The sequence below is a fragment of the Taudactylus pleione genome, unplaced genomic scaffold (assembly GCF_031769625.1).
Source record: "Taudactylus pleione unplaced genomic scaffold, aTauple2 ptg001691l, whole genome shotgun sequence".
NCBI lineage: Eukaryota > Metazoa > Chordata > Amphibia > Anura > Myobatrachidae > Taudactylus > Taudactylus pleione.
The window spans coordinates 303,868-320,000 of record NW_028286088.1 but is presented as its reverse complement, the minus strand read 5'-3'; the positions used below and the strand labels follow the sequence as shown (position 1 = coordinate 320,000).

The window sequence follows — 16,133 nt, the reverse complement described above, 5'->3', positions numbered from 1 at the left end:
TGTGTGTGTGTGTGTGTGTGTGTGTGTGTGTGTGTGTGTGTGTGTGTGAGAGGCCTGTCCTGTGTGTGTGTGTGAGGGGCCTGTCCTGTGTGTGTGTGTGTGTGTGTGTGTGTGTGTGAGGCCTGTCCTGTGTGTGTGTGAGAGGCCTGTCCTGTGTGTGTGTGTGTGAGAGGCCTGTCCTGTGTGTGTATGTGTGAGAGAGGCCTGTCCTGTGTGTGTGTGTGTGAGAGGCCTGTCCTGTGTGTGTATGTGTGAGAGAGGCCTGTCCTGTGTGTGTGTGTGTGTGTGTGTGTGAGAGAGGCCTGTCCTGTGTGTGTGTGTGTGTGTGTGTGTGTGTGTGTGTGTGTGTGTGTGTGTGTGAGAGAGGCCTGTCCTGTGTGTGTGTGTGTGTGTGTGAGAGAGGCCTGTCCTGTGTGTGTGAGAGGCCTGTCCTGTGTGTGTGTGTGAGAGGCCTGTCCTGTGTGTGTGTGTGTGTGTGTGTGAGTGAGGGAGGGGCCTGTCCTGTGTGTGTGTGTGAGAGCGGCCTGTCGTGTGTGTGTGTGTGTGTGGCCTGTCGTGTGTGTGTGTGTGTGTGTGTGTGTGTGTGTGTGTGAGAGGCCTGTCCTGTGTGTGTGTGAGAGGCCTGTCCTGTCTGGGTATACTGATTTGTAGAAGGAGGGTAATATTGCTATGCTATGGGTACAGGTGCCGGAGCCTATGACGGAGGAACGCAGCGAAGACGCCAGCACTGCATCTCTTAGTTCTGTCACAGGATGTACTAAGGTAAATTAGGTTCTCTCTCCAGCAACAAGTTAGGAATAATCCGATGGTTTGCGCACATCTCCGATGGTGGGTTGGATGGGCACACGTCGCAGCTGCAGTGTCGAAGAAGCCGCAGATTTCCAGGTCCCGTCAGGAGGTTCCAGCGGCCATTCTAGTTAAGCATAGGCTTATTTAAAACGCTGATAATGATCTAATGGACGCATCCTCAGACGCATCAGCGGATCACAGAAGACGGCAGGAGGTGCCTATTTACACAGGACACCACCTGCGGCATTAGCATATGGCCGCAGCAACAATGTGTGCAACTCTGAATGAGGCCCTGTACCCGCATATAAATGGAGTATATGTCCTTTATTAGGCACAATAGGGAGATACAGTGTCCAGCTGGTGCGTCAGGAACAGTCAGTCAGTAATGCAGGGGGGTGGGGGGTCCGGCTAAACAATCCAATCAGTGATGAGGGGCTGCAGGCTAGCTAAACTCTAATGAGGCTGCACCCAGACACAACTTACAGCTAAAGCCACATCAGACGCCATGTTATTCCTGTATCCTGTCCCAGGAGCATCCTGTATACTCACCATAGGTGACTGCACAGAGGGCAGCAAGAAGAACCAGACGGATCATGGCTGCATACACCTAGAGGAAACACCAGCAGCAATTAGCAGGGGAGGGGGACACAGGGTAATTGTGCAGGGGAGGGGGACACAGGGTATTTGTGCAGGGGAGGGGACACAGGTTATTTATGCAGAGGAGGGGGGCACAGGGTAATTGTGCAGGGGAGGGGGACACAGGGTAATTGTGCAGAGGAGGGGGCACAGGGTATTTGTGCAGAGGAGGGGGCACAGGGTAATTGTGCAGGGGAAGGGGACACAGGGTATTTGTGCAGGGGAGGGGGACACAGGTTATTTATGCAGGGGAGGGGGGCACAGGGTAATTGTGCAGGGGAGGGGGACACAGGGTAATTGTGCAGGGGAGGGGGACACAGGGTATTTGTGCAGGGGAGGGGGACACAGGGTATTTGTACAGGGGAGGGGGCACAGGGTAATTGTACAGGGGAGGGGCACACAGGGTATTTGGGCAGAGGAGGGGGCACATGGTATTTGGGCAGAGGTGGGGGGCATATGGTATTTGGGCAGAGGTGGGGGCATATGGTATTTGGGCAGAGGTGGGGGGCACATGGTATTTGGGCAGAGGAGGGGGATACAGGGTATTTGGGCAGGGAGAGATGCAGCAATTAGCAGGGGAGGGGACACAGGGTATTTGGGCAGAGGAGGGGGGCACATGGTATTTGGGCAGAGGTGGGGGGCATATGGTATTTGGGCAGAGGTGGGGGGCACATGGTATTTGGGCAGAGGAGGGGGATACAGGGTATTTGGGCAGGGAGAGATGCAGCAATTAGCAGGGGAGGGGACACAGGGTATTTGGGCAGAGGAAGGCGGCACATGGTATTTGGGTAGGGGAGAGATGCAGCAATCAGCAGGCCAGAGGGCACAGGGTATTTATTTGGGCAGGGGAGGGGGACACAGGGTATTTGGGCAGAGGAGGGGGACACATGGTATTTGGGCAGAGGAGGGGGATACAGGGTATTTGTGCAGAGGAGGGGGGCACATGGTATTTGGGCAGGGGAGCGATGCAGCAATCACCAGGGCAGAGGGCACAAGGTATTTGGGCAGGGGAGGGGGGCACATGGTATTTGGGCAGAGGAGGGGGGCACATGGTATTTGGGCACAGGAGGGTGGATACCGGGTATTTGGGCAGAGGAAGGGGGCACATGGTATTTGGACAGAGAAGAGATGCAGTAATCATCAGGGGAGGGGGACACAGGGTATTTGGGCAGAGGAGGGGGACACAGGGTATTTGGGCAGAGGAGGGGGACACAGGGTATTTGGGCAGAGGAGGGGGACACAGGGTATTTGGGCAGGGGAGAGATGCAGCAATTAGCAGGGGAGGGGGACACATTGTAATTTGGAAGGGGAGGGCGGCACAGGGTAATTGTGCAGAGGAGGGGGCACAGGGTATTTGTGCAGGGGAGGGGGACACAGGATATTTGTGCAGGAGAGGGGGACACAGGATATTTGTGCAGGGGAGGGGGACACAGGGTAATTGTGCAGAGGAGGGGGCACAGGGTATTTGTGCAGGGGAGGGGGACACAGGATATTTGTGCAGGGGAGGGGGGACACAGGGTAATTGTGCAGGGGAGGTCGGCACAGGGTAATTGTGCAGGGGAGGGGGGCACAGGGTAATTGTGCAGGGGAGGGGGGCACAGGGTAATTGTGCAGGGGAGGGGGGCACAGGGTAATTGTGCAGAGGAGGGGGCACAGGGTATTTGTGCAGGAGAGGGGGACACAGGATATTTGTGCAGGAGAGGGGGCACAGGTTATTTATGCAGAGGAGGGGGGCACAGGGTAATTGTGCAGGGGAGGGGGACACAGGGTAATTGTGCAGAGGAGGGGGCACAGGGTATTTGTGCAGAGGAGGGGGCACAGGGTATTTGTGCAGGGGAGGGGGACACAGGATATTTGTGCAGGGGAGGGGGGGCACAGGGTAATTGTGCAGGGGAGTGGGGCACAGGGTAATTGTGCAGAGGAGGGGGCACAGGGTATTTGTGCAGGGGAGGGGGGCACAGGGTATTTGTGCAGGGGAGGGTGATACAGGGTATTTGTGCAGGGGAGGGGGCACAGGGTAATTGTACAGGGGAGGGGCACACAGGGTATTGGGCAGAGGAGGGGGGCACATGGTATTTGGGCAGAGGAGGGGGATACAGGGTATTTGTGCAGAGGAGAGATGCAGCAATCAGTAAGGGAGTGGGCGCAGGTTACTTGGGCAGGGAAGAGATGCAGTAATCATCAGGGGAGGGGGACACAGGGTGTTTGGGCAGAGGAGGGGGGCACATGGTATTTGGGCACAGGAGGGTGGATACCGGGTATTTGGGCAGGGGACAGATGCAGTAATCATCACGGGAGGGGGACACAGGGTATTTGGGCAGGGAAGTGGGGCTCAGGGTACTTGGGCAGGGAAGAGATGCAGCAATCATAAAGGGAGGGGGACACAGGGTATTTGGGCAGAGGAGGGGGACACATGGTATTTGGGCAGGGAAGAGATGCAGCAATCATAAAGGGAGGGGGACACAGGGTATTTGGGCAGAGGAGGGGGAAACAGGGTATTTGGGCAGAGGAGGGGGACACAGGGTATTTGGGCAGGGGAGAGATGCAGCAATTAGCAGGGGAGGGGGACACAGGGTATTTGGGCAGGGGAAGGGGACACAGGGTAATTGTGCAGGGGAAGGGGACACAGGGTAATTGTGCAGAGGAGGGGGCACAGGGTATTTGTGCAGGGGAGGGGGACACAGGATATTTGTGCAGGGGAGGGGGACACAGGGTATTTGTGCAGGGGAGGGGGACACAGGGTATTTGGGCAGGGGAAGGGGACACAGGGTATTTGGGCAGGGGAGAGATGCAGTAATCAGCAGGGGAGGGAGCACAGGGTATTTGGGCAGGGGAGGGGGACACAGGGTATTTGGGCAGGGGAGGGGGACACAGGGTATTTGGGCAGGGGAGAGATGCAGCAATCAGTAAGGGAGGGGGACACAGGGTATTTGGGCAGGGGAGAGATGCAGCAATTAGCAGGGGAGGGGGACACGGTATTTGGGCAGGGGAGGGGGACACAGGGTATTTGGGCAGGGGAAGGGGACACAGGGTATTTGGGCAGGGGAGGGGGACACAGGGTATTTGGGCAGGGGAGAGATGCAGCAATCAGTAAGGGAGGGGGGCACAGGGTATTTGGGCAGGGGAGGGGGGCACAGGGTATTTGGCAGTAGGGTTTCCTGTGTGACTTACCAGTTTCTGCTAGATGCTGTCTCTCCTGCTGCCCTCACTATTTATTCCCCTGGGGAGGGGGCTGCAGGATACGTGTCTGAGTGACCCTGTGGGAACAGGTCATGTGATCACTATTATGTAATGTTACAGCTGAGAGTGGTGCACCCAGTGGTTACAGGGGTCACCCCACGCACCCCACCATGTCTCCCATGCACCACTCCCAGGTGACTTCTCTTGTTATGTGACAGTGAGGACAACATAGAGGATAGGGAGTAGGGTGCTATGCAGAACATTGCTCTGTTCCCAGCAGACCATCTCTCTCCTCTGCACTCCGCACAATGCTCTGCACGCGGCTCTATGTCCCTGAATCTCAGATAAGATGCAGCAGAATTAGGGACCTTTATTTTTAGTGTCATTGTTTGTACATTCTGTGTTGTGTTTCTCAGGATAGATATATATTTACACTGCACGCAGCCCCCTCCTCAGCAAGGCAACAACATGGCAATCAGTTACTACCTGCACTTATACAACACGTGTATCTATATGTGTTTATTATAATACAAAAGCGATATCAATTTAAACACCTGTACAATACAAATACAATGTTATATATTTATTTATTCTTACAGGGTTCTTACCATGGACTTTTGCAGAACTTTGCGCAATGGCTGCGTACAACCTGTTTCTAGAGCCTCCATCACTGAATCTGGACCAAAATACTCAGCAAAACAAAAAAAAACTAAAATACACCTAAATCAGTGGTCAAATTATTGTACAATTATAGGGGCAAATGTAATACGGACATATGTTAGATAATGTGAGAGTATAGCAGTAACCTATTACGCCTTTCATATTCAGCCAATGTCATACAGTCACAGAACAGGGAAACTCAGCCAATGTAATACAGTCACAGAACAGGGAAACTCAGCCAATGTAATACAGTCACAGAACATGGAATCTCAGCCAATGTAATACAGTCACAGAACATGGAATCTCAGCCAATGTAATACAGTCACAGAACAGGGAAACTCAGCCAATGTAATACAGTCACAGAACAGGGAAACTCAGCCAATGTAATACAGTCACAGAACAGGGAAACTCAGCCAATGTAATACAGTCACAGAACATGGAATCTCAGCCAATGTAACACAGTCACAGAACAGAGGAAACTCGGCCAATGTAATACAGTCACAGAACATGGAAACTCAGCCAATGTAATACAGTCACAGAACATGGAAACTCAGCCAATGTAATACAGTCACAGAACAGGGACACTCAGCCAATGTATTACAGTCACAGAACAGGGAAACTCAGCCAATGTAATACAGTCACAGAACATGGAATCTCAGCCAATGTAATACAGTCACAGAACAGGGAAACTCGGCCAATGTAATACAGTCACAGAACAGGGAAACTCAGCCAATGTAATACAGTCACAGAACAGGGAATCTCAGCCAATGTAATACAGTCACAGAACATGGAAACTCCGCCAATGTAATACAGTCACAGAACAGGGAAACTCAGCCAATGTAATACAGTCACAGAACATGGAATCTCAGCCAATGTAACACAGTCACAGAACAGAGGAAACTCAGCCAATGTAATACAGTCACAGAACATGGAAACTCAGCCAATGTAATACAGTCACAGAACAGGGACACTCAGCCAATGTATTACAGTCACAGAACAGGGAAACTCAGCCAATGTAATACAGTCACAGAACAGGGACACTCAGCCAATGTAATACAGTCACAGAACAGGGAAACTCAGCCAATGTAATACAGTCACAGAACAGGGAAACTCAGCCAATGTAATACAGTCACAGAACATGGAAACTCAGACAATGTAATACAGTCACAGAACAGGGAAACTCAGCCAATGTAATACAGTCACAGAACAGGGAAACTCAGCCAATGTAATACAGTCACAGAACATGGAAACTCAGCCAATGTAATACAGTCACAGAACAGGGAAACTCAGCCAATGTAATACAGTCACAGAACATGGAAACTCGGCCAATGTAATACAGTCACAGAACAGGGAGACTCAGCCAATGTAATACAGTCAGAGAACATGGAAACTCAGCCAATGTAATACAGTCACAGAACATGGAAACTCAGCCAATGTAATACAGTCACAGAACATGATGGAAACTCAGCCAATGTAATACAGTCACAGAACATGGAAACTCAGCCAATGTAATACAGTCACAGAACAGAGAAACTCAGCCAATGTAATACAGTCACAGAACATGGAAACTCAGCTAATGTTATACAGTCACAGAACAGAGGAAACTCAGCCAATGTAATACAGTCACAGGACATGGACACTCAGCCAATGTAATACAGTCACAGAACAGAGAAACTCAGCCAATGTAATACAGTCACAGAACAGAGGAAACTCGGCCAATGTAATACAGTCACAGGACATGGACACTCAGCCAATGTTATACAGTCACAGAACAGAGGAAACTCAGCCAATGTAATACAGTCACAGAACATGGAAACTCAGCCAATATAATACAGTCACAGAACAGGGAAACTCGGCCAATGTAATACAGTCACAGAACATGGAAACTCGGCCAATGTAATACAGTCACAGAACATGGACACTCAGCCAATGTAATACGGTCACAGAACATGGAAACTCAGCCAATGTAATACGGTCACAGAACAGGGAAACTCAGCCAATGTAATACAGTCACAGAACAGGGAAACTCAGCCAATGTAATACAGTCACAGAACATGGAAACTCAGCCAATGTAATACAGTCACAGAACATGGACACTCAGCCAATGTAATACAGTCACAGAACATGGAAACTCAGCCAATGTAATACAGTCACAGAACAGGGAAACTCAGCCAATGTAATACAGTCACAGAACATGGACACTCAGCCAATGTAATACAGTCACAGAACAGGGAAACTCAGCCAATGTAATACAGTCACAGAACATGGAAACTCGGCCAATGTAATACAGTCACAGAACAGGGAAACTCAGCCAATGTAATACAGTCACAGAACATGGAAACTCGGCCAATGTAATACAGTCACAGAACAGGGAAACTCAGCCAATGTAATACAGTCACAGAACAGGGAAACTCAGCCAATGTAATACAGTCACAGAACATGGAAACTCAGCCAATGTAATACAGTCACAGAACATGGAAACTCAGCCAATGTAATACAGTCACAGAACAGGGAAACTCAGCCAATGTAATACAGTCACAGAACAGGGAAACTCAGCCAATGTAATACAGTCACATAACAGGGAAACTCAGCCAATGTAATACAGTCACATAACAGGGAGACTCAGCCAATGTAATACAGTCACATAACAGGGAGACTCAGCCAATGTAATACAGTCACAGAACATGGACACTCAGCCAATGTAATACAGTCACAGAACATGGAAACTCAGCCAATGTAATACAGTCACAGAACATGGAAACTCAGCCAATGTAATACAGTCACAGAACAGGGAAACTCAGCCAATGTAATACAGACACAGAACAGGGAAACTCAGCCAATGTAATACAGTCACAGAACATGGACACTCAGCCAATGTAATACAGTCACAGAACAGGGAAACTCAGCCAATGTAATACAGTCACAGAACATGGACACTCAGCCAATGTAATAGAGTCAGAGAACATGGACCCTCAGCCAATGTAATACAGTCACAGAACAGGGAAACTCAGCCAATGTAATACAGTCACAGAACATGGAAACTCAGCCAATGTAATACAGTCACAGAACAGGGAATCTCAGCCAATGTAATACAGTCACAGAACATGGAAACTCCGCCAATGTAATACAGTCACAGAACAGAGAAACTCAGGCAATGTAATACAGTCACAGAACATGGAAACTCAGCCAATGTAATACAGTCACAGAACATGGAAACTCAGCTAATGTAATACAGTCACAGAACATGGAAACTTAGCCAATGTAATACAGTCACAGAACATGGACACTCAGCCAATGTAATACAGTCACAGAACATGGAAACTCAGCCAATGTAATACAGTCACAGAACAGGGAATCTCAGCCAATGTAATACAGTCACAGAACATGGAAACTCCGCCAATGTAATACAGTCACAGAACAGAGGAATCTCAGCCAATGTAATACAGTCACAGAACAGAGGAAACTCAGCCAATGTAATACAGCCACAGAACAGGGAAACTCAGCCAATGTAATAGTCACAGAACATGGAGACTCAGCCAATGTAATACAGTCACAGAACAGGGAAACTCAGCCAATGTAATACAGTCACAGAACAGGGAAACTCAGCCAATGTAATACAGTCACAGAACATGGACACTCAGCCAATGTAATACAGTCACAGAACATGGAAACTCAGCCAATGTAATACAGTCACAGAACATGGAAACTCCGCCAATGTAATACAGTCACAGAACAGAGGAATCTCAGCCAATGTAATACAGTCACAGAACAGGGAAACTCAGCCAATGTAATACAGTCACAGAACATGGAAACTCAGCCAGTATAATACAGTCACAGAACATGGAAACTCAGCCAATGTAATACAGTCACAGAACATGGAAACTCAGCCAATGTAATAGAGTCAGAGAACATGGAAACTCGCCCAATGTAATAGAGTCAGAGAACATGGAAACTCACCCAATGTAATAGAGTCAGAGAACATGGAAACTCTCCCAATGTAATAGAGCCAGAGAACATGGAAACTCGCCCAATGTAATAGAGTCAGAGAACATGGAAACTTGCCCAATGTAATAGAGTCTGAGAACATGGAAACTCGCCCACTGTAATAGAGTCAGAGAACATGGAAACTCGCCCAATGTAATAGAGTCAGAGAACATGGAAACTCGCCCACTGTAATAGAGTCAGAGAACATGGAAACTCGCCCACTGTAATAGAGTCAGAGAACATGGAAACTCTCCCAATGTAATAGAGTCAGAGAACATGGAAACTCGCCCACTGTAATAGAGTCAGAGAACATGGAAACTCGCCCACTGTAATAGAGTCAGAGAACATGGAAACTCGCCCACTGTAATAGAGTCAGAGAACATGGAAACTTGCCCAATGTAATAGAGACCGAGAACATGGAAACTCGCCCAATGTAATAGAGACAGAGAACATGGAAACTCAGCCAATGTAATAGAGACAGAGAATATGGAAAATCGCCCAATGTAATAGAGCCCGAGAACATGGAAAATCGCCCAATGTAATAGAGTCCGAGAACATGGAAACTCTCCCAATGTAATGGAGAACATGGAAACTCAGCCAATGTAATAGAGTCAGAGAACATGGAAGCTCTCCCAATGTAATAGAGTCAGAGAACATGGAAACTCTCCCAATGTAATAGAGTCAGAGAACATGGAAACTCGCCCAATGTAATAGTCAGAGAACATGGAAACTCAGCCAATGTAATAGAGCCCGAGAACATGGAAACTCAGCCAATGTAATAGAGCCCGAGAACATGGAAAGTCAGCCAATGTAATAGAGTCAGAGAACATGGAAAGTCAGCCAATGTAATACAGTCAGAGAACATGGAAAGTCAGCCAATGTAATACAGTCACAGAACATGGAAACTCAGCCAATGTAATACGGTCACAGAACATGGAAACTCAGCCAATGTAATAATGTCACAGAACATGGAAACTCTCCCAATGTAATAATGTCACAGAACATGTTGCGTGTTTTTCAGACCCAAAAAACTCTCAAGATTTAAACACTCATCCAGGTGTTTCCTGTTTTGAAAATACAACTTGATCAATGTATTACTGTCACAGTTTTACTGCTAATCTCTCACATTTTCTAAACTCTCACCCTATTACATTTGGCCCTAAATGACTGTTATCTCTCATAGTGACCATTATCTCTCATAGTGCACACTTATACGCACGCTTATACACCAGGGAGGGGCTTATACACCAGGGAGGGGCTTGTACACCAGGGAGGGGCTTATACACCAGGGAGGGGCTTGTACACCAGGGAGGGCTTGTGGCCGTAATTGCATAATGTCACAGAAGCAATACCAGCAAAGACTCAGAATTAGGTTCACATGCTATACAATGCCCATGTGACCGGGCATTGTATAGCATGTGTATGGGAGCTGCACTTTATACTGATTGGTGCTTCTGTTGTGTACTGGGGGCCTTGGAGCTGTGCTGTACACTGAAGGCAGGGCAGCTGTGCTGTACAGAGGGCCTGGGAGCTGTGCTGTACACTGTGGGCATCGGGGCTGACATCATGGTTCATTCATACTATGCAGCCAAAAGGTGCACATAAGTAGATGTGTTTGTACGGCCCGCTGTCTGCCTGTGTGTGAGTGATGTATGGGGAGTGATGTACGGGGAGTGTGTGACTGCTCCTTGTGAGCCATCTAGAACTTCAAGCTCCAAGATCTTCCCCCACTAACAACCACCCATTGTTCCCTTAGAGATAGTTCGCTCACCGGTACTTAGGCGGCCGCCTGGATTTACTGCTCTGAGTAGTAGCAGCTCACGGGAGTGTCACCTGTAATCCTGAGGTGATGAGAGAGTCTTGCACAAAGATTCTACAGATAGAGAGGTGCAGCTTGAGAGTCGATGGTGTGGTATGTAAATGGTGCGGCAACTGTGCTGATGGTGCGGCAATAGCCATAGGTAAAAGATCAACAATTATGCTGTGGCTTTGGAAGCCGATGGTGTGGCGATAGACGTTAGTAGGCAGTCAAATAGTAATGCTGTGGCTTTGAGAGCCGATGATGTGGCAAAAGTGCTGATAGTGCGACCTGAGTGCTGATGGTGCGGCAATAGCCATTAGTAGATAGTGCTGTGGTAATGCTGTGGCTTTGAGAGCCAATGGTGCGGCAAATGTGCGGATGATGCAGCTTGTGTGCCGATGGAGCGGCAATAGCCGTTAGTAGTTAAGTCCAATGGTGAAGCTGAGGCTTGGAGAGCCGATGGCAGCACGGAGGTGTAGATGCGGCTTGGAAGCCATAGAAGAAGCTGGAGAGCTGAAGACAGCATGGAAATTGTTGGTGTGTCAAATTTGCCGAAGATGCAGCATGAGCCGATGGCAGGAGAATAAGTAGTAGGTGCTGCGGCTTGGAGAGCCGATGGCAGCATGAAGGTGTAGATGCGGCTTGGAAGTCGTAGAAGAAGCTGGAGAGCTGGTGACAGCATGGAAGCTGTTGATGCGGCAAATGTGCCGGAGGTGCGGCAAAAGCCGATGGTAGAAAAGATAGTAGTCGGTGGTGCGGCTTGGAGAGCTGATGGCAGCACAGTGATGTAGGTGCGGTTTGGAAGCCGTAGGAGAAGCTGGAGAGCCGGAGGTGGCATGGAAGCCACTTCGGGAAGGTCAAAATCTGCACCAGGAGGAGGAGCAGGATGCTGACCATGCAGCCAAGCTGATGGGACTCACATATACGCTATAGTCGGCGAGACGTCAAAAGTCCAGTGTGTACAAATAGGAGGCGGCACCAATCATGCTGCACTGTGGATGACACGTCACTTCCCGAGGCGTGCCAATCGCCTAGTGACAGGCGAAACTGGAGTAACCCCGTCCTGACCAGGTAACCTGCTCTAAGGAGGCAAGTCGTGACCGCAACTTGTAACAGTGTGACACATGTAAATACCTTCTGTATGGACAGACCCACATCTACAATACACACACACTACCTTCTCTGTACAGATACACCCACATCTACACTACACACACACTACCTTGTCTGTACGGATACACACACTACCTTCTCTGTATGGATACACCCACATCTACACTACACACACACTACCTTCTCTGTACGGATACACCCACATCTACACTACACACACACACTACCTTGTCTGTACGGATACACCCACATCTACACTACACACACACTACCTTCTCTGTTCAGATACACCCACATCTACACTACACACACACTACCTTCTCTGTACAGATACACCCACATCTACACTACACACACACTACCTTCTCTGTACAGATACACCCACATCTACACTACACACACACACACACACTACCTTCTCTGTACAGATACACCCACATCTACACTACACACACACTACCTTCTCTGTACAGATACACCCACATCTACACTACACACACACTACCTTGTCTGTACGGATACACACACTACCTTCTCTGTATGGATACACCCACATCTACACTACACACACACTACCTTCTCTGTACGGATACACCCACATCTACACTACACACACACACTACCTTGTCTGTACGGATACACCCACATCTACACTACACACACACTACCTTCTCTGTTCAGATACACCCACATCTACACTACACACACACTACCTTCTCTGTACAGATACACCCACATCTACACTACACACACACTACCTTCTCTGTACAGATACACCCACATCTACACTACACACACACACACACACACTACCTTCTCTGTACAGATACACCCACATCTACACTACACACACACTACCTTCTCTGTACAGATACACCCACATCTACACTACACACACACTACCTTCTCTGTACAGATACACCCACATCTACACTACACACACACTACCTTCTCTGTACAGATACACCCACATCTACACTACACACACACACACTACCTTCTCTGTACAGATACACCCACATCTACACTACACACACACTACCTTCTCTGTACAGATACACCCACATCTACACTACACACACACTACCTTCTCTGTACAGATACACCCACATCTACACTACACACACACTACCTTCTCTGTACAGATACACCCACATTTACACTACACACAGAGAGAAAGACCCTCTTGGTACCCAATGAAAAAGTGGGAAAATGTCACCTCTTATTGGATAATAAATGGTTTAGTCCACCAACAACTTAAACTAACCATCAGTAACAGATAATTTTCCTCATGCAGGGATTTACAGGCAGAATAATGTGATATAATTAATATATAATGTGTTAGAAATTCGCTGAGTGCACCTGTTGGTGTCAGATATGTTATCAGAGACTGAATGTACAGCGAGGAGCAATGTACAGTACAGGAATAAGCATGATAGTCTGCAGAGCTTCTCAGTATTCTGCTCTGCAGCGCATACAGGTAGTTACCAAAAATTCCAATAATTGATCTCTGAACAAACACCCACCACAAGGCCACCCAGATAAGCAGCCCCCTCCTCCTGGGAGGGCCATGTAGGGATTATTAATAGGGGAACGGAGGGTGCAAGTGATGGATCAGACAGAACCAGGTGAGTGCAGCCGAGGCCTCCGTTACCTTCACACTCTATGGGGCCTATTTACTAAGCAGTGTTAGGAGACAGAGTGATAAGGAAGTAATAAGGTGCCAGCCAATCAGCTCCCAACTGTCATTTTTCAAACACAGCCAGTGAGATGACAGTTAGGAGCTGATTGGCTGGCACCTTATCACTTTTCACTCTGTCTCCTAACACTGCTTAGTAACTAGACCCCTTTCTTGTACTGCGCAGCTTACACTGAGCACAGCTTGTAATTCCCACTATGACACAGCGCCATATGGGGTCCGCAGCACCCACATAGCACACACACAGAAGCAGTACACACATAGCACACACACAGAAGCAGTACACACATAGCACACACACAGAAGCAGTACACACATAGCACACACACAGAAGCAGTACACACATAGCACACACACACAGAAGCAGTACACACATAGCACACACACACAGAAGCAGTACACACATAGCACACACACACAGAAGCAGTATACACACAGAAGCAGTACACACATAGCACACACACACAGAAGCAGTACACACATAGCACACACACAGAAGCAGTACACACATAGCACACACACACAGAAGCAGTACACACATAGCACACACACAGAAGCAGTACACACATAGCACACACACACAGAAGCAGTACACACATAGCACACACACACAGAAGCAGTACACACACAGAAGCAGTACACACACAGCACACACACAGAAGCAGTACACACATAGCACACACACAGAAGCAGTACACACATAGCACACACACAGAAGCAGTACACACATAGCACACACACACAGAAGCAGTACACACATAGCACACACACAGAAGCAGTACACACATAGCACACACACAGAAGCAGTACACACATAGCACACACACAGAAGCAGTACACACATAGCACACACACACAGAAGCAGTACACACATAGCACACACACACAGAAGCAGTACACACATAGCACACACACACAGAAGCAGTATACACACAGAAGCAGTACACACATAGCACACACACAGAAGCAGTACACACATAGCACACACACAGAAGCAGTACACACATAGCACACACACACAGAAGCAGTACACACATAGCACACACACACAGAAGCAGTACACACACAGAAGCAGTACACACACAGCACACACACAGAAGCAGTACACACATAGCACACACACAGAAGCAGTACACACATAGCACACACACACAGAAGCAGTACACACATAGCACACACACAGAAGCAGTACACACATAGCACACACACACAGAAGCAGTACACACATAGCACACACACACAAGCAGTACACACATAGCACACACACACACAAGCAGTACACACATAGCACACACACAGAAGCAGTACACACATAGCACACACACACAGAAGCAGTACACACATAGCACACACACACAGAAGCAGTACACACATAGCACACACACACAGAAGCAGTATACACACAGAAGCAGTACACACATAGCACACACACACAGAAGCAGTACACACATAGCACACACACACAGAAGCAGTACACACATAGCACACACACACAAGCAGTACACACATAGCACACACACACAAGCAGTACACACATAGCACACACACACAAGCAGTACACACATAGCACACACACACAAGCAGTACACACATAGCACACACACACACAAGCAGTACACACATAGCACACACACAGAAGCAGTACACACATAGCACACACACACAGAAGCAGTACACACATAGCACACACACACAGAAGCAGTACACACATAGCACACACACACAGAAGCAGTATACACACAGAAGCAGTACACACATAGCACACACACACAGAAGCAGTACACACATAGCACACACACAGAAGCAGTACACACATAGCACACACACACAGAAGCAGTACACACATAGCACACACACACAAGCAGTACACACATAGCACACACACACAAGCAGTACACACATAGCACACACACACAAGCAGTACACACATAGCACACACACACACAAGCAGTACACACATAGCACACACACAGAAGCAGTACACACATAGCACACACACACAGAAGCAGTACACACATAGCACACACACACAGAAGCAGTACACACATAGCACACACACACAGAAGCAGTACACACATAGCACACACACACACAGAAGCAGTATACACACAGAAGCAGTACACACATAGCACACACACACAGAAGCAGTACACACATAGCACACACACACAGAAGCAGTACACACATAGCACACACACACAGAAGCAGTATACACACAGAAGCAGTACACACATAGCACACACACACACAGAAGCAGTATACACACAGAAG

General features: G+C 48.3%; 1 protein-coding gene across 3 annotated transcripts in view; it reads right to left on the bottom strand.

Moving 5' to 3' along the window:
* LOC148439573 (peptidoglycan-recognition protein SC2-like) overlaps window positions 1-16,133 on the bottom strand; it is a 41,524-nt gene that overhangs the window by 15,378 nt on the left and 10,013 nt on the right. The window contains exons 2-3 of one of the 3 annotated variants that reach the window (XM_088464559.1): window positions 4,597-4,682; window positions 1,339-1,396 (exon numbers count right to left, since the gene is read on the bottom strand). The exons of 1 other annotated variant lie outside the window; for it this stretch is intronic. In XM_088464559.1, the coding sequence (XP_088320685.1) occupies window positions 1,339-1,384 (46 nt within the window). In that variant the 5' untranslated portion in view covers window positions 1,385-1,396; window positions 4,597-4,682. The remainder of the gene's footprint in view (window positions 1-1,338; window positions 1,397-4,596; window positions 4,683-16,133) is intronic. One more of the 3 variants, XM_088464560.1, reaches the window with a different exon arrangement.